This window comes from Leptonychotes weddellii, chromosome 3 (genome assembly GCF_054177405.1).
Source record: "Leptonychotes weddellii isolate Sample4059 chromosome 3, ASM5417740v2, whole genome shotgun sequence".
Lineage (NCBI taxonomy): Eukaryota > Metazoa > Chordata > Mammalia > Carnivora > Phocidae > Leptonychotes > Leptonychotes weddellii.
Genome location: NC_138371.1, coordinates 18,599,357 through 18,624,823, shown reverse-complemented (window position 1 = coordinate 18,624,823; position 25,467 = coordinate 18,599,357). Strand labels below are relative to the sequence as shown.

General features: G+C 52.0%; 1 protein-coding gene across 2 annotated transcripts in view; it reads left to right on the top strand.

The window, feature by feature from the left end:
• The first annotated feature begins 7,516 nt into the window (after nt 1-7,516).
• IGFBP2 (insulin like growth factor binding protein 2) overlaps nt 7,517-25,467 on the top strand; it is a 23,809-nt gene continuing 5,858 nt past the window's right edge. The window contains exon 1 of one of the 2 annotated variants that reach the window (XM_081813637.1): nt 7,517-8,023. In XM_081813637.1, coding sequence (XP_081669763.1) covers nt 7,582-8,023 — 442 coding nt within the window. In that variant the 5' untranslated portion in view covers nt 7,517-7,581. Of the gene's footprint in view, nt 8,024-12,593; nt 12,649-25,467 lie in introns of those variants that run through there. The other variant, XM_081813638.1, reaches the window with a different exon arrangement.

Here is a 25,467-nt window from a genome sequence, read left to right as displayed (position 1 = left end):
GATGCGGAGGGTGCTGGAGTGACAGCCTACCTAACATGCAGATGTTCTCGTCAATAAAGAGGGGTGGGGGCTGTGCTCGCGATGCTCCCCAGAGATGGCCTGAACAGCCTCTTCTGTCCTGCCTGCCCATTCTCCAGCCCCTTGAAGATGAGCTGGCCTGGGGGCTGTCTGACCAGCAGAATGAGGGGGATATGATGTGGCGGGACTTCTGGATGCCAAGAAGCCTTGCAACTTCTACCTGGTTTCTTGGGACACTCCCTCTTGAAACCCAGCCTCCTCATGCTCAGGAGCCCAAAGCACACGAAGAAGACAGAGGGGGGAGCCGTGGTTGGCCACCCAGTTCAGCTGCCAGCCAAGAGCCAGCGTCAAGTGCGGGCCAGGTGAGTGAGCTACACTCTCAGGTGTCCAGCCCAGTCAGGCCTCCAGATGACCCAAGTCCCAGACACTGCCTCAGAGCCACGTGAAAGGGCCTGTGTGCAGGTTACCCAGCGGAGCCCTGTTAATCCACAGTACTGAGAGAGATGATACAGACGGTAGTTTTAAAACTTAAGTTTGGGGACGGCTTGTTACACAGGGAGAGGTAACGAGGAAATGGCAGTGTGGACGACGAGGGGCATAGGGACAACTGTGGCCACACACCTTGATGTTAGCAAATCTGGAGTCAGAGGATTGGTCCCGCAGGGTAGTGGAAAGGTAAGGGTTTGACATGGCTCTATTACACGCTAGAGATCTTCTTTGACTTACAATGGGGTTATGTCCTGATAAACCCATTGTAAGTTGAAGACACTGTGAGTTGAAAATGCACGTAATACACCTAACCTACTGACCATTCCAGCTTAGCCCAGCCCACCTTCAATGTGCTCAGAACACTATGTTAGCCTAGTTGTGCAAAAGCATCTCACACAAAGCCTATCCTGTAGTAAAATGTTGGAATATCTCCCGTAATTAATATTGAGTACTGTACTGAAAGTGACAACCATAATGGTTGTATCGATTCGGAATGGTTGTGAAGTGTATTGGTTGTTTACCCTCATGATCGTGGGCTGACTCTGGGCCCTGGCTCTCTGCCGCGGGTCAGCATCAGGAGAGAGGACCATGCCACTTATCCCTAGCCCAGGGGAAGACCCAAACTCAAAATTCGAAGTACGGTTTCTACTGAAGGCATATCGCTTTGGCACCATCGCCAATTTGAAAAATTTTAAGTTGAACCATCGTGAGTCAGGGACCGTGTGCCACTGGGTGACCTTGGACAGGTCACTTAACCTCTCTGGGCCTCATCTGACACTTAAGAGAATTAAATGAAATAACACCTGTGAGCGTGCTCTGAGTTTTGTTCCTCTCTTCCTATGGTCACTGACCTTTGTTGCCTGTGGCTATGGCCATGCAGGCCAGCTGGATCTCCTACTTACAGTAGGGAGAAGGTTCTGGATTCCCTGGCCAGTTCCATGCCTTCTTCCAGGCTTCTGAGTGGCCACTGAGCTCTGATGTCTACTTCTATTTCTTTCTTGTTACTCTTTTTTTGGGGGGGGGGGTTCTTTCCTGTTACTCTTCACTGCATTTTCTGGAGGCTGTGTTCATCCGGTTATCCCCTTCCTGCCTCACTGAGGGCCGGGGATCTACTCTCTTCCCCCCAAGCTTGGGGTGAATTCCTCCTCCTGCAAACATCTTCCCAGCTTTATTTATTTTTTTAAGATTTATTTATTTGAGAGAGAGAGAGAGAGAGATTGAGAGCATGCACATGCATGGGGGGAGGGGCAGAGGGAGAGAGATAATCTTTTTTTTTTTTTTTTAAAGATTTTATTTATTTATTTGACAGAGAAAGACACAGCGAGAGAGGGAACACAAACGGGGAGTGGGAGCGGGAGAAGCAGACTCCCCGCCGAGCAGGGAGCCCGATGCGGGACTCGATCCCGGGACTCCAGGATCATGACCTGAGCCGAAGGCAGTCGCTTAACCAACTGAGCCACCCAGGCGCCCGAGAGAGAGAATCTTAAGCAGACTCCATGCTGAGCGTGGAGCCTGACCTGGGACTCGATCTCATGACCTGAGCCGAGACCAAGAGTTCATGCTTACTAACAGGGCCTCCCAGGCGCCCCCATCTTCCCAGCTATATTAGAGGAAGCGCTTTCCTGGGCTCACAATGAGGAACTGTCGACCTCATGCTCCATTCCTGAACGGTGCCAAAGGACATGGGCCCCTCCTCATGAGCAGAAGAAAATAATAACAGCTCGACTACCTACTGCTGAGGGCTGTATGATGGGCGGAGGGTTTCATTTACTCTTTGTAGCACCCCTCTGAAATAGGTGCTATTATTATCCTCCCCTTATTACAGATGGGAAAACTGAGGCTCAGAGAGGTGAAGTAACTTGCCCCAAACGACACAGTCAGTGAGGGAAGAGGTTGGACATGCATCCACTCTGGCGCCAAGTCCTTTCTCTTAACTCCTCTGCCAGCCTCCGGTGCTCACATTCCCATTCTGATTTTCTTTAGTGTCCTCTCCATTTGGTTACTTTAAAGTCACCCAGCCCAAGTCCGTACCTTCTAGAGGGCAGGGCTATCCAGCAGCCTAAGCCAGCCTCTGGGCAGAGGCATGTGGTGAAGATGCTCCGAGGACAAAGATGATGATGGTGATGGGGTCCAGCTGTTGGCCAGACGCATGAGGCCGGTTCAGGAAATCACCATGAAGCATGCAGCCCTGGCCTCTGACTTACCTCTGAGCACATTTTTCATTTTTTATCTTTTCCACAGCGATGCTCCTCAAATTTTCATGATGGAGTTTCCAACCAAGGCATGGGATCAGAAAAGCCAGATGTCCTCACGCTTGTTCATTTTGCTTTAGGACTCACCAAGGAAGAGGTACGCTGGTCTGTGGCGATTCCCAGGGGTGTGGACAGAGAGGAGAGGACACTTCCTCTGCTCAAGCAATACTCTTACCCGCCCCCCCCTTTTTTTGCTGCTTTTCTTCCTCCGGAGACAAATAAAACTAAAACAAGACTTCCATAATAAAAATGTCTGCACCTGGTGTGGCCAAGATGATTTTAGGTGTTACTCATGGTGTTTAATCATGACACACGGGCAGGACATTACATAACATTGTATGATACGATTCTCTTTTAAAATTCATCCCATTATATCATTTAAAAGGTGCTCAATTTCCTCAGTCAACCAGGAACTGCAAAATACAACCACAATGCAATGCAACTATATATCCACCAGATCGGGTATGTTGAGAAAAGATGGGATATGTCAAGTGTTGGCCAGGATAGGGAGCAATATGCTGCTGATAGCAGTAGAGATGCACACGCTGACTTTGCAAAACTTTCTGCCTGTCCTTTATCTACTGAAGCTGAACACATGTATACCCCATGACCCAGAAATTCCATATCTAGTAGAGCTGCAACAGAAATGTGTGCACATGCTCAACAAACAGCATGTTCTGGAAGGTTCACAGCAGCTGTGTTCAGAAGAGTCAAACACTGGAAACTATCCAAATGCCCATCAACAGTACCACGGATAAATAAACTGCGGTATAGTCATAGCACGGAACACTACCCCACAAAGAGAAGGAACCAATAACTAACTACATACAAGAATATGGATGAATTTCACCAGCGTGATATGGAGCAAAATCAGCCAGAGACAAAAAGACTGTCTGTTGTATGTTTTCGTTTATGTGAGATGCAAAAAGAGGCAAAACTCATCCATGTTAGTAGAAGTCAGGATAATGGGGTGCTGGAAGTAATACCTGGAAGGAGGTGTGAAGGGGGCTTCTGGGTGCTATTTATGTTTTCTTTCTTTCTTTCTTTCTTTCTTTCTTTCTTTCTTTCTTTCTTTCTTTCTTCTTTCTTCTTTCTAGATTTTATTTATTTATTTGACAGAGAGAGACACAGCGAGAGAGGGAACACAAGCAGGGGGAGTGGGAGAGGGAGAAGCAGGCTTCCTGCAGAGCACGGGGCCCGATGCGGGGCTCGATCCCAGGACCCTGGGACCATGACCTGAGCCGAAGGCAGACACTTAACCGACTGAGCCACCCAGGCGCCTCTATGTTCTCTTTCTTCTCTTGGGTACTTGTTATATGGAATTTGTGAGCATTTATCCAATTTGTGGTATGAGCACTGTTTTGCATGAATAGTACATTTCAATACAATGTTTAAAAAAATATACTTCTACATCTGATGACTTAATGGAGATAAATTTCACCTCGGGTCTGGCTTGCCTTTAAAACTTCTCTTTAGACTGCCTCATCTTTTGTTAACCAGAGGAATATGCCAGGCTCAGAGGCTTCAGTGGGCAACAGTATCCAGCTTGAATGCAATGGCATTGTTTTGTTTTCATTGTGTTTATTTTTACGGTTGCCATCTATATATGGCCATCAATCCTGGTTTTCCATTTATGGTAGTGATATAACGTTTATTTTAAAAATAGCTTTTAGCTGCCAAGAAAAAAAAAGAGATCTGACTTCACATTAAAAAAAATATTACATAAATAATAGTACAGGTGGTACTTGGTTAAGGTAAACCTTGGGAGGGTGGAGTTTGTGAAACACTTTTCAAATGGAAAAAGGCAGGGATTAGGGGGAGGGGAGAAAACCAGTTTCAGCCTGTCCCCATCTCTCAACAAGTCCCCGCTGCCTGGTCTAGGCTCTCAGGCCTAAGCACATACCCTTGACAGAGGACTCATGAGCAATTCAAAGTAAGGTATGCTCCAGAAACAGTGGGCACAGCAGGGACGAGGAGGACAGAGAGCCTGGGTTCACTCAACAAATACTTATCGAGCCTCTGAGTGCCAGGCGCTGTTCTAAGCCCTGCGCCTGCAGTTAGAGAACAAAACGGTGGGTCAAGTCCCTCCAGCTCTCCAGGCTTCTGATGGCAGATAGCCATCTGGTAGCAGTAGCCAGCCTTTCTGGAGTAGAACTCTGAACCTCACAGGGGTTAGCACTTAAAAAGATGGGGTTCGTGGTGGTGGCCGTGTGCACGGGGGGAGGGAAGATAAAGCCGACTCTTCCCCAGGGAACTAGGAGGAAAGAATTGGGCTCTGGCCATCAGACTCATTCAAGAGAAATCTTGAATATTTTGCATTTGTCAAGTTAGCCTCACTTTGTTCATCTCCAGAGTTCTTGGCTAAGAAAGAGATCAAGAACTTGAAACAGAGCTGGAAAGAGAATGAGTCTCAAATGGCCCGTGAGTAGCAGAATGAATGAGTGAATGAAGGTCTCTCCTATCCCCTCTGCTGGACATCGCCATGGAGAGTGAGAAGTTCTGCCCGAAGTAGTTTTAGTACTTTTCATCCATTTACTCATTTACTCATTCAACGTAACTGTGGAGTGCTTACTAGGTGCCAGGCACTTATTTTAGACCTGTGCCCTGTCCACATGCTAACAGCTAGCCACCTGTGGGTATTGTTTGAATTTTTGGCTAGCTCAAATTGAAATGTGCTCTAAGCATAAAATACACCCCAGAGCTTGAGGATTTCATATGAAAAAAGGAATGCTAAATCTTTCATTAATAATTTTTAATATTGATTACATATTAAAATGGTATCTTAAATATATTGAGTTAAATAAAGTATTACAATGGGTTTCACCTATCTCTTTTTACTTTATTTTAATGCGGCTACTAGAAATTTGAAAATTGCCCATGTGGCTCACATTTGTGCTTTGCATTAGATTTCCGCTGGAACGCCTCACACCAGGCACTGTCCCTATGCTGAAGGCACTCAGACCCTAGTGGATGAGGACAACAGGAACAAATGTTACCAGGCAGGCACAAGGAGCCAGGGCACACCCAGGGGGAGAGACGACTGTCTCTTTTTACTTCTGTCAGATCTGCACTAGACACAACTCTACAGACTTCCAGAAGTTCAGCTCCGTCTATTTCACTCCTCTGCTCAAACATGGACGCTGCATCCCCTGCCCACTGAATGAAGCCACACCTCCTCACAAGTCAACGGGCTTTCCTGCCAGTGCCCCCCACCCCCAAGCACTCTGCTGGCCAAAGTGGACTTCCTTTCTCCAACCTTCCTTTCCCACTTCCCTGTCCTTGCTTTGGCTGGTCCCTCTGTTCCCAGTGTCCTTGCTATCCCTGCGTTTCCCCAGGTAGATTTCTAAGTTTAGATTTCAATTCTGATTCACCCATGACCCCCCAACCCTCATCCCCTCTCTCTCCATCTAAATATTTCTCCTCCTCCAAGCCTCTGACAAACTAGTTGTTTGTTCATCTTACCGAAATCTTCACCCCAAACACTGTTAATTCCTTAAGCCAGAACTTGCCTTCCTTGGGGCGTCTCACTCACCTCCAGGACCAGGTGGCCATTTGGCAAGCAGCTGTCGAGTTCAGTCAAATAGCTCTGAGTCCTAAAGTTAGAGCTGGTATGGAGGGCTCTGGCCGGGGAGAAGGTGGGCAGAGGTATTGGGAAATTAAATCTAGGCTGGAGTCAGTTGAACGGTGCATCCCTGATCAAGAGAATCTCTCTGACAAGGGTCTTTGTTAGGGTCACAACCTAGGGACATGGGTGATAATTAAGGCCTGGTCCAGCCTGGAATCCTGGGGGTTGGGGGCAGCAAGGAGAGATGACTCAGTTTAAATCAAACAGAACAACGAAGGGAGGCTGTCCTTGTCCATCTGCATTATCAGAGAGAGCTATAAATGCCCTTCCCCTGGGCCTCCTCTCACACCTGTAAGTCTGATCTGACCTCTCCAAGACCCCTGAAGCAGGGTGTTTGGGGATCTCTCCTACAGCAAATGCCTCTAGATCAGGGAGAGGGGGACAACTAAGGGATTACTTTGGGGCAGGTCAGGCAGAGAGGAAGGGAGCCGGTTTCTCAGTGCTCAGAAATTGCATTTCTAGTTATTATATGTTACCAGATGTTGGCAGGGTTGGGAAACTGCTGTGGTCACTAAGAGGGGCTGTTCAGGCTAGGCTGGTCTAGTGGATGGGAACCTGCTTCTTCTTCGGACGAACTCACTGAACACCAGAGTCATTGCCCCAAGCAACACGTCGGCACTGAGTGGAACCCTGAGGATGGAGGGAGATGGTGGGAGTGGACGGAAATCTACTTGAAGGTCAAGACTACGTCTTATGTCCTTTGCGTTGACCCAGCAGTTAGCCCAGTGCCGGCCACATGGGAAGCACGCAAACTAAGTCCTTCCGAACTGAACTGAAAACAGGAGACAAAAGCACCCACTTTTCTCCACTCCCGCGCCGACCCTATCCAAACCCCCAAGTTACTCGCATTCCCCGGGAGTCAGGGAGCCCGGAGTAGAAGGGTGTGGAGGGAAGGAGGGCGGGGTGGTGGCGGCGGTGGCGGTGCAGGGGACCCACAGAGTCGGGGAAGCGCATGGGGGCGGGGGGTGGGCGAGCGGGCGTGCGCGCACTCACGGGCCGGCGCGCGGGAGTGTCGGGGGAAGGGGGTGGTCTCCAAAAGGGGGAGGGGAGAAGGCAGGGGGCGGGGAGAAGCAGGGCCCTTTAGGACCCGGCTGCGGCTGCGGGGGAGGAGGAAGAAGCGGAGGAGGCGGCTCCCGCGCTCGCAGGGCCGTGCCACCTGCCCGCTCGCTCGCCGCCGTCGCGCTCACCACCGCCAACATGCTGCCGAGACTGGGCGGCCCCGCGCTGCCGCTGCTCCTGCCGCCCTCGCTGCTGCTGCTGCCGCTGCTGCTGGGCGCCGGCGGCGGCCGCGGCGTGCGCGCCGAGGTGCTGTTCCGCTGCCCGCCCTGCACGCCCGAGCGCCTGGCCGCCTGCGGGCCCCCGCCGGCCGCGCCGCCCGCCGCCGCCGCGTCCGGGGTGGCCGGCGACGCCCGCGCGCCCTGCGCCGAGCTGGTCCGCGAGCCGGGCTGCGGCTGCTGCTCCGTGTGCGCGCGGCTGGAGGGCGAGGCGTGCGGCGTCTACACCCCGCGCTGCGCCCAGGGGCTGCGCTGCTACCCCCACCCGGGCTCCGAGCTGCCCCTGCAGGCGCTGGTCCTGGGCGAGGGCACTTGCGAAAAGCGCCGCGACGCCGAGTACGGCGCCAGCCCCGAGCAGGTTGCAGGTAACGCGGACTGGGCCAACTAGTTCGGAGAAACTTGCAGGGCAGCGGAGCGCGGGCCGGGGGCCGTTCCATGGGGGAGAGTCGTGCGACGGGAGCGCCGCGACCGCTTTAGCGGACGGACAGCGGAGTCCTCGACCGGGTGTGGGCGACTGCGTGGGAGGGGGACCCGAAAGTCAGGCCCGGGGAGGGGAGCTGGAGTTACAGCGTGCGGGAGAGCCCTGCCTGCTACCGGTTTGGTCGGGATAAACGGGCAGAGAGGAAAGGCATCCCTGAGACCGTAGTCTTCCCCGGGTGGAACGTACCTCGACTTCTGTTTTGGAGGGGGGATTTCCTGGGGAGGAGGGTGTTGGCCAGACCCGGGGGAGTAAAAACTTGAGACTTATTCGGGGCACAGCTTGAGTCGGGGACCGCCGACCGAAGGTTCCTGGAAAGGTCCCGTTGGAGGACGCTGCTGGGGGGCGGAGGCTGGCGGGTGTCAGTGACTTCGGGGACGTCTGGTGAGAGCGGGGCTCTAGGAGAAGGCGGCAGCTCATCGAGGGACTCTTCTGTCTGGGATGGTGAGGTGGAAAGAAAGGAGTTGGTACTTTGTAGGGTGGGTTGCTTAGGGGAGAAATGCAAACGGGCGCTGCTCTGTTCCGTGGAGAGCGAAGGCCCGTGCTTCTCTGTTGGGTGGAACAATAAAAGGGGGGCATCTGGGAGACTCAGCCCAGCAGTTCAGTCCGTGTAACTTAAGCCGGGTCGCCGGCTGCAGTCCCGGGGCGGGGGCAGCCGTGCTGCTCACTTGAGCATCTGGGCCCCAGGGCGGAAGGCAGGACGATGCCTGGGCGCTGGACCCGACTCTCTGACCACGGGGAGGTGTTACTCCCGTCCTAATCCGGGGGGGATTCTTCCTGTCCGGTGGAACTGGGGCCCTGCGAGTCTTTGTAAGCGATCCTCATCCCCCCCCCCCAAAGGTTTCTGAGGGACACGACCAGGCAGTCAGAATCTCACTTTTGGTTTTTGTTTTTAAAATTACAAAAGCCTCCTGCCCCAGTGGTCTGGAGGAGACTGTAATTATTTTCTTTCTTCTTGGAGACAGTTGGGAAATGTGTCCACTGCCTGCCGCTGTTGTTTTAAAAAGCAAGCGAGTCTGACCAAGTTCCTCAAGCTTTTAAAAAATAGGACAGAAAAGGGATAAGTGAAAACGTTCTTGCTTGCTTGTAACCTTCTGTGGTCATAGTCATGTCCCCCCGCAACAAGACCCTCTGCCCCCCACCTTCCTCTACCCAACTATTGTTTTTTCCCTGTTCTCCTTGGGAATGGAATTGGGGGTCAGAGTTGAAATCTTTCTTCTATTTCTCTGGCACATTTTGACCTTGAGTGCAGAGCCAGTTAGGGCTTCCTCGGAGGGAGCTAGCAGAAACCCTGAGTCCCTTTCTTCTCCCTCCGCTTGCTTCCCTTCCTGCCCGCCTTGCCTCCAAGTTAACCCTTCCCTCCTGCTTCTTTGAGAAAGTAATAATAAAAGGAAAAGACTTGGCCCTGCCTTCCTCCGTGGCCCCCTCGCGCCCGCCCCCCAGCCCCCCCACCAGGGAGGTACTGTGCTTTTTGAGCTGAACTCTGACAAACTAAACATCTTCCTCAGCAGGATGAACTTTTCCAAAGGCTTCCAAGTTCATAGACTCGTTTGGATTTTGACCGTCTTAATAAAGTGCGTGGTACAGATCCTCCCTAAACCTTGTACTTTTTCTCACCCTTCATCCTTCTCACTGGCAGCCTGAAAACCAGCTCTCCTGCTTCCAAGCCCCAGAACAGATGCGGGGGATTCTCCCCATTCACTCCTCCCTAGAGCCCGAAGGGGGGAGTTGTCAGGGGAGCCCAGGGACAATAGGGTGAGTTCATGGGAAGAATGTCACTCTGGATTTTCTGCCTGGTTATGGAACTCCTTTCCGCCAGCTAGCCCCAGCTGCCTCCTCAGCCTTCTCCTCCCAGTGCCCAGACAGACGCCTTCCGCATTTTTCTCTTGTGCTCCAGCCTGTGAAGAGGGGACGCTGGGGGTGGGGGGTGGGAGCTAGATGTGGAAGCTGGGTGGGCACCCTGGAAAGAAGTGACCCAGAGGTGTGAGGAAGGCTGGGCGAAAGGGGGCACTGCAGGGAGAAGCCTGGGCTGGCAGGGGTGCAGGGAAGAGAGGGACATGTTTTGAGGCTTCTGTGCAGGAGAGGGTCTTGGGCTGGGGCAGGGATGTGGCGCTGCCTGGTGGAGAGCCCTGGGGTCCGGGTTGGGGGGTGGTGCACAGAATGTGGCCCAGAGGAGACCAGAGCACTGAAAGCTGCAGGCTCCCCCCTCCATCTCCCATCCCCTTTTCTCCCCTCTCTGAAGAATGAGCTCTCTCCCATCCCAGACTGCATTCCTCTTTGAGCAGGTTGCTTTTGAGAATTTTAAACATACCCTCTTATTTTGAGGCAGCAAACCCCAGCAGTTCCGGCTTTGCTGTTAGCTCTTTTGTCTTTGTTCCCAGGACTCAGGGGCTGTGTCGCTGACTTCCTGGGGACGGCTGGGATACAGGGGGTGGGGGTGGGCACATCTGCGGGTGCTGAGCCTCCATCCCTTGGGGGTGATGGGTTGGGACTGGTTGGTTCAGAGAAACTCAGAAGTCAGACTATGGGTTGGAGTAGGTGAGTGAGCCTGGAAGAAAAATGGGAGGGGGGCACCCTGAGATCTGGGGAGGTCTGGATCTTAACAGTGTGTGGGTGTGTTTGCTGGTGGAGTGGGCAGAAGTGCCTAGAAATGTCGGGGTAAGAGGAGGAAGTGGGCTCCCTTTCAGAATTCAGGGCCGGCGGGGCGGACTGGCTCCCTCAGCATCTCCCCTGCCTCCTTCCCTGCCGCGTACAATGCCTGGGATTATGCCGAGGGGCGGAGCCGCCCAAGTGGCCGTCTGGCCGGCTGCACATATAAAGGTGCTATAGAAATGTGCAGGCATTCAAAGTCCCAGGGCAGGCAGGCGGGCAGGCGGGCGGGTCTGAGGAGGCTTTGCATCTGCAGTTGCTGGGGGAGCAGAAAGGGGGGCAGAGGCGAGCGCTGATTTACAGTGGTTCGGTGCAGCTTCAAAAAAGGGGAGAAAAGCAATGGGACTTCTGGCTCAAAGCGCTGCTTTGCATCTTGTCTTGCATAAATTTGCATACTGAGTTCAAAGTCGTAAAATAGACTTGGGGAATGAGTGGGACCCACTGTCACTGATTGCTAACACCACTACCTTCCGCCACCCTCCCCCCTTCTGGACAGAACACCCAGAACTAGCTCTGCTAAGCTTCTCCGCCTGAGTCACCACGGTGCGTTGGAAGGAGGAGATGGGGGAGCTGAGAGCAGCTGCTTCTAGGTCTCCGGGAGGGACACGTGTCGTTCCTGGGCCACCAGACCAAGCGGGGTGTGCCTGTGTGCACTCTGGCCTCGGAGGGAGGTCTGGTCTGGAGGCTGTGGCTCTCCAGGTCGGAACCAGCCCTGCAGGCAGTGTTGGGCGGGCTGCCTCCATCTGCCATTGTGCTCGGAGGGCTGGAATTTGAGGAAGTCGCAGAATCAAGGTTTTTTGCCTGCCATCTCCTTGCTCACTTCCCCTATGTCCACATTGTTCACCATGATAGTTCCCTTTGTGCGGTAATAGATTCCCATCCATTCCTCTGACAAGGTATTTGAAGAAGCTTTGAGAGAAAAAAAATCAAAGGACCTTATATTAAAAAAAAAAAACAGGACTAAGGAATCTCTGAATTAGCATAGGTGGTGGTGTCTGGGGGAAAGAGGAATCTATGTGTTCGTGACCACCGCGAGGGTCTGTCTACGCAATGGTTCTTGGCCCATTTGGACTATTGAGTTTCCCGGCAGGCAGAGGGAAGAGGGAAGCTTAGATGGTTCAAAGATTTAGCTTACCTTAGCACTGAGCTTTAAACTAAAATTTTCAGGCCAATCATTCCTTTGGGTTAGGGAACTCCATGGAAGTGAGTCCTAGAAAGACGCCTGCAGGTTACTTGGGAGCAGGAGCATATTTGGTCCCCATTGTCCAGCATTCAAGGGCTTACTTAGAATCCCGGTACTGTAGCCCATTTATCAGGTTAGCTTCTAGTCGGGTCTCACATTAGCTATTCTCTGCCATAGAAAACTGGATGCACAGTTGCTAAATTTTGATATGAGGAAGTTCCAAAAATTCTTGGTTCCAGTGAAATGCAAAATAGGACGACAGTACCTGGGGGGGACGGGTGGGGGGCACAGCAGGAGCTGCTGAAGGGAATGAAGGAGGAGCAGAAAATACGCAGGCTATGCCCACATTTGGTTTTGTTGTTGACCCTCCTCACATACGACAACACGGTACCACCACCAACAAAGGGCTTGGTTATTATTATTACTATTTTTGAAGAGCCTCCATCACCAGGGACTGCATTTCCTTTCAGTCTGTCCCTTCTTAGTGTTCCTAGCCTCCTTTTCCTCCCCTGCTTTCTCCGTGTTGCTTTCCTATCCACCACCCCCCGCCCCGGTCCCCTGGCCCCCATGGCTCCCCTATGCCTCTCCCGCTATGGCTGGTCTTGAACACCTGGCTGGATGCTAAGGCTTGAGAAATGGCATGGAAGATAGATCTACCCCAGCCTTCCACAGGAATCCAGGTAGGTGGCGACCACGTAGGTGATGGGGATCAGAGTGCTGGAAACAAATCTGATCCTGAAATGAGGAGGGTGGTTGGTGGCAGTGCAGGGGCTGGGCTTGGTGGGGGTGGGGTGGGGTGGAGGGGGGAAGGGGCCATATCCCCAAGGGGCTTTGTGCTGGGGCTGCTCCCCCTGCAACCGAGGCAGGGAGGAGCAAGGTTATGCTTTTAAGTCACCAGGGGAGCTGGTGTTCTGCTTGGCAGATGTTCTAGGCCTTTCTACTCCTTGCTGTCTCTGGCCAGCATTTTGCTGAGGTGGCAGGCACCTGCCAGGGGTTCGGTCGCCTTCGCATCTGTCCTTGTTCTATCATGAACTGGCTTCCTAGCCTGTGTTGTCTCCTGTCTTCCAAGAGCTCCGTGAGGGAGAGAGGGCGGCTTTTTACCTCCATTTCGCAGGTGTGGACTCTGAGGCTCAGTTAGGGGACGCCTGAGCAGGTAAGTCATGAGTTGAGAGGCTGACCTTCCTTCTGTTCACCTCCGCCCCCGTGGTCAAGCAAGGGAGGGGGGCTGTTGGCGGCGAAAGCCTTTGACCCTGTCAGCCAGAAAGTTTGTTCCTGGACACCTGCCATGTACGGGCCAGGTTTGCCTATTTGCATTCCCTCAACTCCACTGGGCGGCCCAAGGCCTGGGGACTTCAGAGAGGGAGGTGACCAGTGTGCAGCAATCGGGAGAGACAAAAGGATCCCGGGGGAGGGGTGGTGAACAGAGCTGGGGGGCGGCAGCCTGGCCTGTGCCATCGTGGGAACCGGGATCCCTTGCAGATCTGACTTGGAGAACCTGAGTGCTGATGTTCGTGGGCCTTCCTCAAATATCAGTTTACCTGTTGGTGGAACGGGGATGACTGTCTCTCTTCAGTGGGGTGTGTTTGAGGACAGCTGTGGTGCTGGCAAGATCTGGCACGCTGGGAGCCCGCACTGGGCTGTGTCAGGCGGGACATGCGTCTCCCCGGAGGCTTTAGCGTGGTGCTTCGTGGCCCCGTCGTGGTGTGAAGTTGCTCTGGCTCAAAGACCAGTTACCAACCACATCCTAGCCACCCAAGGCAAGAGATATGTTCTCCCTGAGCCTCCGGTTCCTTATCTGTAAATCAAATATTGATAGCACCAACTCCATAGGGTGGCGCCCGCAAGTGTGTGTGTTGACAGCTAGATAATACAGACAAAGCTAAGCACTTTGGTTTTTTTTTTTTTTTTTTTTGTAATCACTTGCTTTTCATCTCTTCACCTATAAAATGGAAATATCCATACCTCTGGCCTACTTGCATGGACCGTAGTTGAGCTGTTTGTAGAAAGGGTAAGGCAACTGTACTTTAAATACAGTATAAGTGGATTTGTGTCAAACAAGTGGTCTGAGGTAAGCAGGCTTCCGTTTTTTAGGGATGAGTTAGGCAGTGCTCTTTAGGGCCCATGCCCTGATGTCTGGGGCTGACTGTTCTTGGTCTGGGAGCTTCACCCTTTAATGCCTCAATTGGGGGTGGAGGGACTGCGGGAACAGAAGTGGCCCCAGGGTTGGGTCACTGGGTACTTGTGCGGGCTTGCTGCTCATAAGCTGGCGACAGGGCTGAGTTCTACCTTCACCCGGCCAGCCAGCCTTTAGGACCCAGCCGTCCAACTGCAGGTATTCGGAGGAACAGAGGATCCCTGAGGCCACAGTTCAGGGGTGGGAAGCTCCTTCCTCCAGGGACAGCCCTCTACAGGAACCCTGTAGGGACCCAGGCTTCAGAACAGTAGGGTCAGGTAGGAGCCAGCCTGGTCTTAGCACTCTTAGTACCTGGAACATGGACCAGGGTGCGCAGTGGTGGAGTTGTCCAAGCCAGGGAAGGCCCCTTGGCACCCATTTCCTGCTCCAGGAAAATGGGCTTTCACATCTATCCTGTCTGAGCCTCCGGTGCCAGAAAGTTGAACGTGATCCTGGCAAAGACATTGGATGTTCTATCCAAAAAGTGACGTGTCCTTACTACGCCATCTGCAGAGTGGACCGCATTCCTGAGTTGGGGAGCAGCCTCTCATTTCGAAGGGGTTGGTGGGTTCTCCACAGGAGTGCTGGATTGGGGGGGTGTTGGGGAGAGAGTTTTCTGGGCACTGAGCTTCTTCCTAATGTCTGATTCCATCTGTGGTCCCAGAAAGCCCTCTGAGTGACCCGCTGTCTGGGCATAATGATAATGACCGTGTTCTGGAGCCTCTGCTGGAGGGGAGGCCCCAGGAAGCAGAGAAGGGGGATGCTTGAATCTTCAGGGTCAGCAGAGGCTTGTAGTGAAACCCAGGACGGTTGGGACAAAGCACAGTATTTGCCACTGGGAATCTGAGGTGGCCAGTTCCTTAGACTGTGAGGGCCTTCAGGATTGTGGGGAGGGGGACACAGAGGAGAAGCCCACTTTACAGATGGGGTAGTCAATTCAGAGAAACTTGTTGGCTTTCAGGTTCCAGGATAACTGCTCCCCACCCCCACCTCCACCTCCACAATGAGTAGAGTGTCTGGGCTATGGATTTTTTTTTATCCTCCTGGAAAAATGGACCATCCCCCTATGCCCCTGCCCCTCGTCGGCCACTCCTGTCCTTTATTTAACAAAGCCAGGGAAGATCTGCTCTGGCTCAGCTACTGGGTGTCAGTCAGGGCGCAGAGGGAGACCTTGCTCAGAAAGCCGGCTCCCCCGGAAAGAAATACAGAGTCGACTCTAGTCAGAAATTGTTTTTCTCCCCCCCCCCTTTTTTTTAGTGGGGGGTGGGGGCACTTGGCAGCCCGTGGGGCCCCTTCTGGCCGCCAGCCCCACATTTCTTCCTGGCTGTTGGGAGGCAGGGCAGGAGAAGAGATTGGGGAGCAGGGGCAGGGCCTGGCTGGCCTCCAGCTGTAGGGCAGGAGAATTGGCCCACGGGCCCCCGTTCAGTTGGCCTGAGGAGAGCAGAGCCTGGAGTTTGTAATTAGTGGGTGGGTATAGGTGTGTCAACCTGTGTTTCATTCAAGGAGCTGAGTGCTGGGAGGCTGGAAGTCAGGGAGGGAGGGCCTCAGAGCCCAGGAAGGCCTCAGCAAGTTGGGGAGGTGGGACTGGGACGGGGGCTTAGCGTGTTGAACCCCTGAAAGGAGTCAAGGAGGTGGGGCCTTCTTGCTGGAGGGATCTGAGCTGGATTGTGGGCTGCAGTGAGCAAAGGGTCTGTCCCAAGGGGTAAAGGACAAAATAATGACAATTAAAGTGCTTTCTTCTAGACATCATCTACTTTGACCAAAGTGCCCGTAGGGTTTTTTCGGTTTTGTTTTTTCCAGCTCTGTTTTAGCCTCAGGATTCTCCCCACTTGACAGATGAAGAAATTGAGGCTGCATTCCGGTTCCAGTGCCGAGCAAGGCAAGCACAGACCGAGTGGAGTCTGGGTCTCCAGATGCTCAGCCCAGGGCCCCATTCCCTCAGACTCACGCATGCAAAGCAGCTGCGAATTATATATTGCTGCTGGAAAAGCTCCTTTGCCCGGGGAGCTGGTAATTAAGGCATAACTTCTCAAAAATGTTCCTTTATGCAGCTCCCCAGGAAGTTTCTTTCAGGTCTATTGTCTTGACTTCTGGATGGAGGTGCAAAGTTGTCTCTGGATGGTGCAGTTGCTTTCTAAAGTGCCTGAGGCCAAGATAAAATGAAAATGGCAGTCCCCTCGGGCCCTGCCTCAACAGCTGCCTGATAAGGCTGGGTAGTTTCTGTAGCAACAGCGGCAGGAAGTATGGCAATTGGGAGGAAGGGGAGCCCGGTTGGGGTGGGTGTACAGGATCAGAAAGGCTTTCCAGGTGGGGTGGGGTGGGCTGGCATCTGACTGGCAACTTCCCTCACAGGGAAGACAAGGTTCCCTGATGAGGGGACAAGGTGACAGGGAACAGAAGGAATAGAGCCCTGGGGTTAAAAGCTTCCGGTTGAGTCTTTCCCTAGATGACGCTAATGACCGGACACCATCCTGGCTGGTTAAGAGTTATGAAGCCGAACAACCTGGATTTTGTGTTGGCTTTGCCATTGACGACGTGACTTTGTGCAGTTGACCTTGAATACTATGGCTTTTTTTTTTCCTGATCAAGGTGAGAGGGAATAAGAAATTATCAACTTCATGTGATTGCTTGATGATAAAACAAAGTTCTGTACACAAAGTGCTTAGCACAGAAACTCTGATAATCAGATGATGTCATACTGGTTCTCCTTCCTTCTTCCTCTAATCTCAACACACAGAACAGAAGGAGAAGTCCTGTTTTCCCGTGTTTTCTGATTTGCCAAGTGTATTAAGAACAGGGACTGAAGGATCCAGTTTGGAGGAATGGCTTCTGTGCGGTGTGGCTTCCTTGGATGGCAGCCCTTGGCTTTGGAAAGTCCAGAATGGGATTAGTGGTAGAGGGTTTTGCAGTGGGCAGTCCTGGCCTTTGATGCCACGGTCACTCATTATGGTTCTGCCAGTGGTTGAGAGCATGGCCTGTTTATGCGCCAGAGGTGAGGATTCTCCCTTGAAGCTCTGCGGGTTGTCTCTGGTTCTGTTTGCTGCCTCCCAGCCAAGAGAGCACAACCAAAGAAGACCCCAGATGTGATGCCGTCTTCTATCAGACACAATTAGTGAACTTTTAGTTGAAGAAAAAGAAAAGCACGGTGACCTATTTAAAGACACTTATTTATATTCAGGACACTTCTTGTGCTGGTTTTGAGAGTGTGGCAGGCAATCCTGGACATCTTCACAGGTTTTTAGTTTCTGTTTGCACCCTCCGGGTTCAGTTTGTCAGGCCCGCAGTCTCTGGGAACAGTTGGGGATGGAGAAGAGGTAGGCGGAAGGGGAGGGTGGGAGGAGACGAGTGGGTAGGACCCGGTCTCTTATCACTCTGGGAGGTGGTCGGTGGGGTCATAGCCTCGGAATGGAGTGTAGGGACAGTTGTTTGAATGTGGGTCCCAGGAGAGGGAAGCGTCTTTTCTCTCTCACCTCCTTATTTCATTTGCTGACTGCCTTTTTTTTTTTTAAACTCCTGGTCTCTTTTGCTGCTGTGGGGCCTGGATGGTGAGGGAGAGGCCAGAAAAGTGAGAATTAAATACAACACGATACTCCAGGCGGGAGAGCGGTGGGATGGTCTTCGGGGAGTCAGCTGTCCTGATGTTTACACACTGATTGAGCGCATACCGTGTGCAGGGTGCGAGAATGTAAAGACGCAGTTGTCCCACTACTCGTAACCATGCTTTTTCATCCTGAAGGGGAGCTAGAGAAGCATTTCATTTTATTTAAAACAATTTTTTTTTAAGATTTTATTTTATTCTTTTACGTCATCTCTGTATCCAACGTGGAGCTCGAACTCATGACTCCAAGATTAAGAGTCGTGCACTTCACCGACTGAGCCATTTACCAGATGCCCCAAGAGAAGCATTTTAAAAAGTTGAATATTAACTATGAAGAAACTAAATCAGTAGAGGTGTATATAAATTTAATGCAAGTAAACGGGGCAGTTCTTTTAGCCTTTTGACCAAGGCTTTTGGGAAGTTCTCAATGTGAAATAATGAGAGCCCTTGCTGGTGAATAGAGTCACAGAAGGAAGAGAATCAGGTTTGACGGGTATCTCCTTCCGACTCAGAAGAAGAAGGCACCATCTCATTCTTCCAGAAAAGCAAATGGAGTGCACCAAATGTCCTTCCTGCCCTCCTTTCATTTTTTCATACTTTTCTTTAAAGCGATGTGGAAGCGAAGTCCAAATTTGCATCTTCAAGAAGTTCCATCCTTTGGAGGAAGAAGAGAAAGCAGGGACCCAGGCTTTTTGCCAGTGCACTCTGGTTAGGGAGCTGTGAGGGAAGCTGAGTCAAATAAAAGAGTGCTTTGCTCAGGGATGCCTTCATAGTCTCGGTCCAGTGGCCTTTGGACACCTGGAAGCCATATTGTCCTTCCTCCTTGAAAGGTTCCTCCTAAACTCTACCGGAGCAAGTCTGCAGTTCTTTCCCATTTGCAATGTGTTACCTGGTTCAGTCCTTCCCGTGGAACTCTTGGGTGGCTTCTATCCTGGATCGCTTCTGTTTCAGTTTAAGGCTCTTACCTCTCTGGGTCTCAAGGAGCTGGAACAGGTGCCTCTCTTCCACTGGGCATGACTGGCCCTTGGGCACCTGCACCACGCCACACCTGTGGGCACCCCCGGGGCCCTGCGGGCTGTGCCGGGATGGGCTCGTCCCCTTGGCTTTCTATCCTCAGGCCTGCACCATCTTGATTTCTTCGTTGTCCTCTCTTTGACCCTGTGACTGTCTTCCCCTCTCTTTTGGGTCTTTGCTCTGACTCATTTCCTAGTTCTTCATGCCGCAGAGACCTGGCCAGGAGCCCAGGGTCAGTTTCTGGCAGGCAGGTGACCCTGGTGACACTACTGGCCTCAGAGTGCCAGTGAAGTTGACCATGTCACTCATGTTCGGCCCTCTTGCACCCAGTGGGCTTTCAGAGGCACCCCAAGTTTACTGATACCCCTACTTGGCAAGGAGAGGGAGGCGTGAGTGTGATGAGGGAAGTGACTTTTAAAGAAAATGGTTGCAGGGTGCCCTCTGGCTCAGTGGATCGTGTAGCTCTTGATCCCTGGTTGTGGGTTCGAGCCCCACGTTGGCTATAGAGATTACAGATTACTTAAAAATAAAATCTTTAAAAAAATAAAATGGTAAAAATGCAGACAGGTAATAGGAATCATGCAATAACACCAGTCTGCCCCCCAGAACTGGGAGTGGTGGACATTTTGTCCTGTTGGCTTCACATCTCTCTAACCGACTGAGCCACCCAGGCGTCCCAGCTTCACGTCTCTTTAAAAAAACGTTTCCCAATGGCCTTCCTTACCAGCCTCTTGTTGCTGTCCCTTGTCCCCAGAGGCAGCCACCAGCATGCATTCCTTTGTGTTTCTGCTCCTTGGCTAAACAGATTTGTCAATAGATGGCCAACATCTAGAGTTGTTCTCTGAAACTAAGTTACATGTGCAAAAAGGTCTCATTCGGCAACTTTTTCCCTCTGTCGATATTAGGTCTGGAGATCTGTTCATGTTGGATAGATCACAGGAGTGATCACAGGTCTGAGCAATTCTTGTCAACTGCTGTGTAGTGTTCCATTGTACTGACCCTACTGAGCTTACTTCTCCGTTCACCTGCTGCAAGGCTTCTGGGTCGGGTTGCTGGTCGTGTTTTGCCATTACAGGTAATGCTGTAATGCACATTGTTGTGCACATGTCGGGGAGATGTAGAGTTGCTGGGTCAGGTACATTCTTCCTGTTCCTGTAGCCCCTGCCCCAACTTTGCACCGAAGCACACTCTCTACTCCCTTGGGCTTTCGGTGGCTAGGTCACCTTGCCAGGTTCTTGGACGGCTTTAGTTGAGCCAGAGGAGACATGTTTGGGACCCATGGAAAGGGGTGAAAGCTGATAATGCTGTTTGCCCTCTTGCTTTCAATTTCTCTGGCTCTTCAAGGACAGCCTGGCTCACAGAGTCCCGGGGGACCTTGGCTGAATTTGAGCCTGTTTTTGTTTTCTCAAACGGTGTGCCTCAGTGCTGACCTGCCCCAGGTCTTTGTGATTCCAGGAATGACCCTGGTGTTTATAAAGCAGCCCATTAGAGAGCACACAGGCAGGGAAGCTCTGTAGAGGCTGTGCTGTTTCTGCTCACTCAGGGGGAGCCCGAGAGGAGACGGCGTCGTGAGGGCATGCTCTAGAAATCTCCATGATGTTTGGCCAAGAAGGGGCCCCCTGTGTGCATCCAAGCATGCATATGTGTCTGTTTATGAACCCATGAGTCTACGGATGGAAAGAGCTCTCGAGGCTGTATCTTCCCAGAGTGTATATGTGAAGTCCTATCTCTTAAAAAGAAGAGGCATCGTTCTCCCATCCCCAGGAAGTTCTTCAGCAAACTGAGGCAGGAGAGCGAGAAACGCAGAGGAATGGGGTCTTGGAAATGCCAGAGCTTGGAGGGGTTGTTAAAAATCCCCAGAGTCCTTGACCTTTGCTCAGGCTTGCTGTGAACCCCAGGGGGCTGGAGTCCAGGACCAAGTTCTTCAGATGATTTCTGATAAACAGTCATGACAGGGCACCGTTCCCCTAATCTAACTCCCTGAATTTATAGATGAGCATGTTGAACCCTACACATCTTGACCATGCAAGCTCTTTTTTTTTTTTTTTTTAATAAGTAATCTCTGCATCCAGCGTGGGGCTCGAACTCATGCCTCAGAGATCAAGACTCATGTGCTCTACCAACTGAGCCAGCCAGGTGCCCCCATATATTGAAGCCTACACGTCTTAAACCCCTGTTGGGCATCACTCAGAATCCCAGGCAGGGTGCTAGCATTGGGATCAGAACCTTGCACACACCCCCCCCCACCCATTGGCTTTCAGGCCAGCACTTTTCTTCCTGCTGGGCTAGAACTAGTTAGCCAAAGTTTTGAACCCAAGAGGTGGCGTTCTGAAGGGAACCCAGAAAGAGTTCAGGATGGCTTGGCCAGCAGTGGGCTCAATGCCCTGCTTTTGTGCATAATCTCTAGTGGCATCCATTCCTTCCCTGCGTGAGCGTGGCCACTGGCCATTCCCCTCCCCGGAGTTTCAGGGCTCAGCCACAGCTCACTGGGCGCTAGGCCTGCCACTCTTCCGAGTGCAGGATGACGATGCCCAGGTGAAAGTGACCAGTGCCTGCTCCTGTGGGACATAGCCTGGATGATGCCTGGATCGGGAACATCTGAAGAGGCTGCTTGCAGCTATTTCCTACCACAAGGGGATTCCTTTTGTGTGAAAGCCACGCTGAGGGGCTCCTGGTCTGTTGCCAAGAGGGTTTCTCACCGAACGTGGTGGCATCTGAGAGACATCAGGTTTGCTTTGCTGGCGCTGTGCACTGAGCAGGGCCTCCGAGGGTGGGAGAGAATGGGAAGGGAGCTTGGAAGGGAGCTGGGTGTCAGCAGGGGGTAGATGGGCTGACCAGGAGAACGTCATTCCCGGAGCTGGAATGTGCCCCGGGTGCCAGCCTCCACCACAGCAGACGTCCATGTGCACACTCTTCAGAATTCCCCCGTGAGAGGCCAGTGTGGCCTGCCGCCTCTGACCTTTAGAAGAAAGGGTGGAGGGAGACACGTAAACAAGGCCACTTCCCCAGAGAGACAAAGGACCTCAGCTGAAAAATACCACAGAAGCTTCCCTTCCTTCCCCACCCACTGTTAACTGCTGCCTGCCTCCCTCCCCCCACCTCCCACGTGGCCTGAATTATCCACCCCAGCCTCGGTGGCCTGTGTTACTGCACACGGGGGCCACAGTCAGCCATCCAAAGGCGCTGGCTTCAAGTTCTCTTCAACGAAAGCTGGGTCCCCTGCGTGCTGGTGAGTACCAACAAGCCTTCTCTCCTCTGTGCATGCGTGGTCCTTATGAGCTCCTTCCCCTCCCTCCCTCTCCCCCTCCCTCCCTTCCTCTCCTTCCTTCCCATAAATTCTGTGAAGTTAAAGTAACTTAGGCAAATCCACGCTTGCCCAAGGACTTCCATCAGATGGCAGAGACCTGTGATGTTTAGCGACATACAGAATTCATATGATCAACAACATCAGGCTTTGGAAGGAACATGCAGATAGTATTGCAGAACTTTCTCATAACTCATCTTCCCCACATGCGTATGGCCGTCCTACAGATCGGGTCTCACCCACCCTTGCCTGGTGCGTGTATCTTCCATTTATCCATTTAAGAAATAGATCACCTGTCCGCACGTTTCTTCTGGAGCTTGATTTTGCCAACACTGGGCAAATGGTAATGATAAGTCGTAGCCCTCGCTCGAGTAGGATGATTATTCACATTTTTCACGCTGGAGAAGTGAGAGTTCAGAAGGGTTAAAGGGTTTGGCCAATGTCACAGGTGAAGCAGAAGCAGCAACGTGGGGAGGCCTCTTGACTCCTGGAGTTCTTTGCCCATTTGACTTTGTTAATGAATTGTCCACTGCCATATGGATGTTAACGGAGAAGTTGTCCAGGAGGGAGGAGGAAGATGGGAGTTAGCATTAATTCTTTTGCCCGACATGTGTCAAGATTAAGTGCACTTGGGGAGAAACCAACAAAGCAGGAGGCACGTGAGTTCTGTGCCCAGCGAGAGTGGAACCGGGCAGGCGGCCAGCCTCCCACTGGCCCATTGCTCGGAAGGGAATCCCATTCTCACAGGGTCTGGAATGCCGGTACCTATGGAAGGAGGTGAATCCATAGGAGGGAATGACAGATTCGGGGTCAGAGTAGATCCTTTCTGTGGGGCCCCTGGCTCTTAGATTTCCAGATCATCAGGAAGTAGGCTAAGGAGAAGGTGGGAAATGGCTAGGTTTTCTTCAGAATAAAGACAAGAAGAAAGCAGGGAGGCATAGTCATCTGCTAGGAAGATGTGGCATGTTCTGGGGGAAGTTCCCTTTTCTCGCCAGGCCTGCATAAGGACAGAGCCTCACTCACACTCTAAGCAAGAAGAAGTAGGGGGTTGCTTTTAGATTTGGGGGGCCTATTTCCCTAAGAGGGCTTTAGGGTTTTCCGTAGATCAGGAATCGCCAACTGTCCATTGGAGCACAGAGGTCAGAGCATTGCACTAGGAGGAAATGTGGTTTCACAAGAGTAAGAATCTGTCGAACACAAGGGTTTTCATGCATCGAGTCAGGTCGTCGGTGCTACGATCCAACAAGATGATGTCAGGGAAAAAAAAGGCTAAGCCAAAATTAAATTTGAAAACCAGGGTATTAATGAGTAGTCTGGAATGCAGAATGAAGGTGCAAAGCTCTTTCTCCTGGAGCGGTAGCTTCCAGCTGCCCTCCGGGGCCACCTAGTAAGGCTAGGTCAGAGGACAACGTCGGGACCCCATGCTGATTGTGAAGCACTTCTGTTGATGGCACAGAGGTGGTACATGCTCCTCTAGACCAGGTAGTAGTCCTTCTGGGCCCCGGGTTTGCTGTCTTTAAAATGGGGCAACTCGTCCCTTGCCTCTCGTTGTCCTTGCCTTTCTCAACTGAGCTCCCCTCCAGGTGCATGAGGTTGAGAGTATACACAGGACGCAGGACACAGGACGGGAGTTCTCACGCTCCAGGCCCTCTGTGGTCTCCCCCACTTGTCTTTGGAAAAGCTTTACCTTCCATATATAGTCAGCAAACTCCGTGCTTCAGTGTTGAACCATTTCCTGGGGCGCTATGTAGAGAACAGCTAATCCTTAGGCGAAGATCTCTGGGGACCCAGGAGGTCATCTCTAAGCCCTAAGCCTTTTCTAGTTATGACATTTGGGCTGCTAAGAACCATTTCTTAGACTGACCTTTGCCCTGCAGCCCACGGAGCTGCATACATAAGTGGTTGCATAATAAATATTCTGAACCTCACTCTTGGGCAGGAAAAAAACATGCAACTTGGTATTTTTGTTCTGAGGGCAAATTCCATCTCTAGTTGGAGTTCTTCATTTGGAATGTTTTCCTTCAGACCGCTCCTGTCACCTATAAGAGAATGTATGGGAAGCACTGGGTAATAATGTGATGATACCCTTGTGCCTGAGTGTCGGGCTGCCGCGTGGGTACTTCCCCGAGTGGGGGGGGAAGTGGGAGCCCTTGAGAGCTGGCTCTGCGTGCTCCTACTGTGTGCCTGGCCCTGTGTCTGCGTGCAGCATCTCTGGGAATCTGGCTGCCCCCTGGAAGTGGGTGCTGTTTGTCCGTGATTTATAGATGAGCATTGGAGACACAGAGAGCTTAAGTAACGTGTCTGGGGCTGCACAGCTAAGTGAACACCTGAGATTCAGGCGATTAGACTTGGGAGCCTGAATTCTTGAGCCTCTCTGGCTGGGAATAGAAGAGTCAAGGAATCAAGGCCTTTCTCAGTCTGCAGGCTTGTCTGATCTCTACCCAGTCAGCTGTCTCAGTCCCTTCCCTGGGCTTGGACCTCAAGGTGTGGAGCGTCAGCATGTGCGTCAGCAAACGGGACCCATGGATTTCTTCATCTTATTGGCATGTTCGTTGGCAGTGTTGGGATCAATAACGGAATGGGATGAAACCTAGCCAGGAATCCAGGTGGCCTCCGTGAGGGCGGACAAACTGACCTTTACTTCAGAGAGATTGGGGCTATCTCAGGATAGGAAGCTAATTCTGTCCTCCTGGGAGCATACTGCCCCATTGGCTCCCATCTTCTGGGGCCTGGCGCAGGGCTGTGTTCAGATTGTGGACCCTGGACGCCTGAGCGTTTGTGGCCCTTCCTCTACAAAAAGATGTTAAATCATATTTGATAACTGCATTTTATAACCGTGCATGTATCTGTATCGTAGATTGACTTTTAAAAAAAAAGTTACCTAAAAGCATATTTTTCCTTTTGATTTTTTTTAATTTTTAATTTTTAAAAAATTTTTTTATTTATCTGACAGAGAGAGACACAGCGAGAGAGGGAACACAAGCAGGGGGAGTGGGACAGGGAGAAGCAGGCTTTCCGCTCTGATGTGGGGCTTGATCCCAGGACCCTGGGATCATGACCTGAGCTGATGGCAGGTGCTTAATGACTGAGCCACCCAGGCGCCCCTTCCTTTTGATTTTAAAATAGACCCCCACATTCCCCAGGCCTGTGGGTGCTGTGCCTAATGACAAGCCAGCTCTGCCTAGAGCCTGCAGGCCTGATGCATATTTACCTGGGTGCATCTCGTTCATCTAACGTGTTTTCAGATACCTTGTTCTGAGCGCTAAACGTGGGCTGACCTCTGGGACTCAGCCAGGGAATGCTGCTTTGTCCCCTGTCAGTGGTCCGAGTGCCAGGAGAGCTCGGGGAAGGGGGAACAGCATCCTGGGAGTCCTCTGGATGCCTAGGGAAGACCTCCTGCCCCCCCGCCC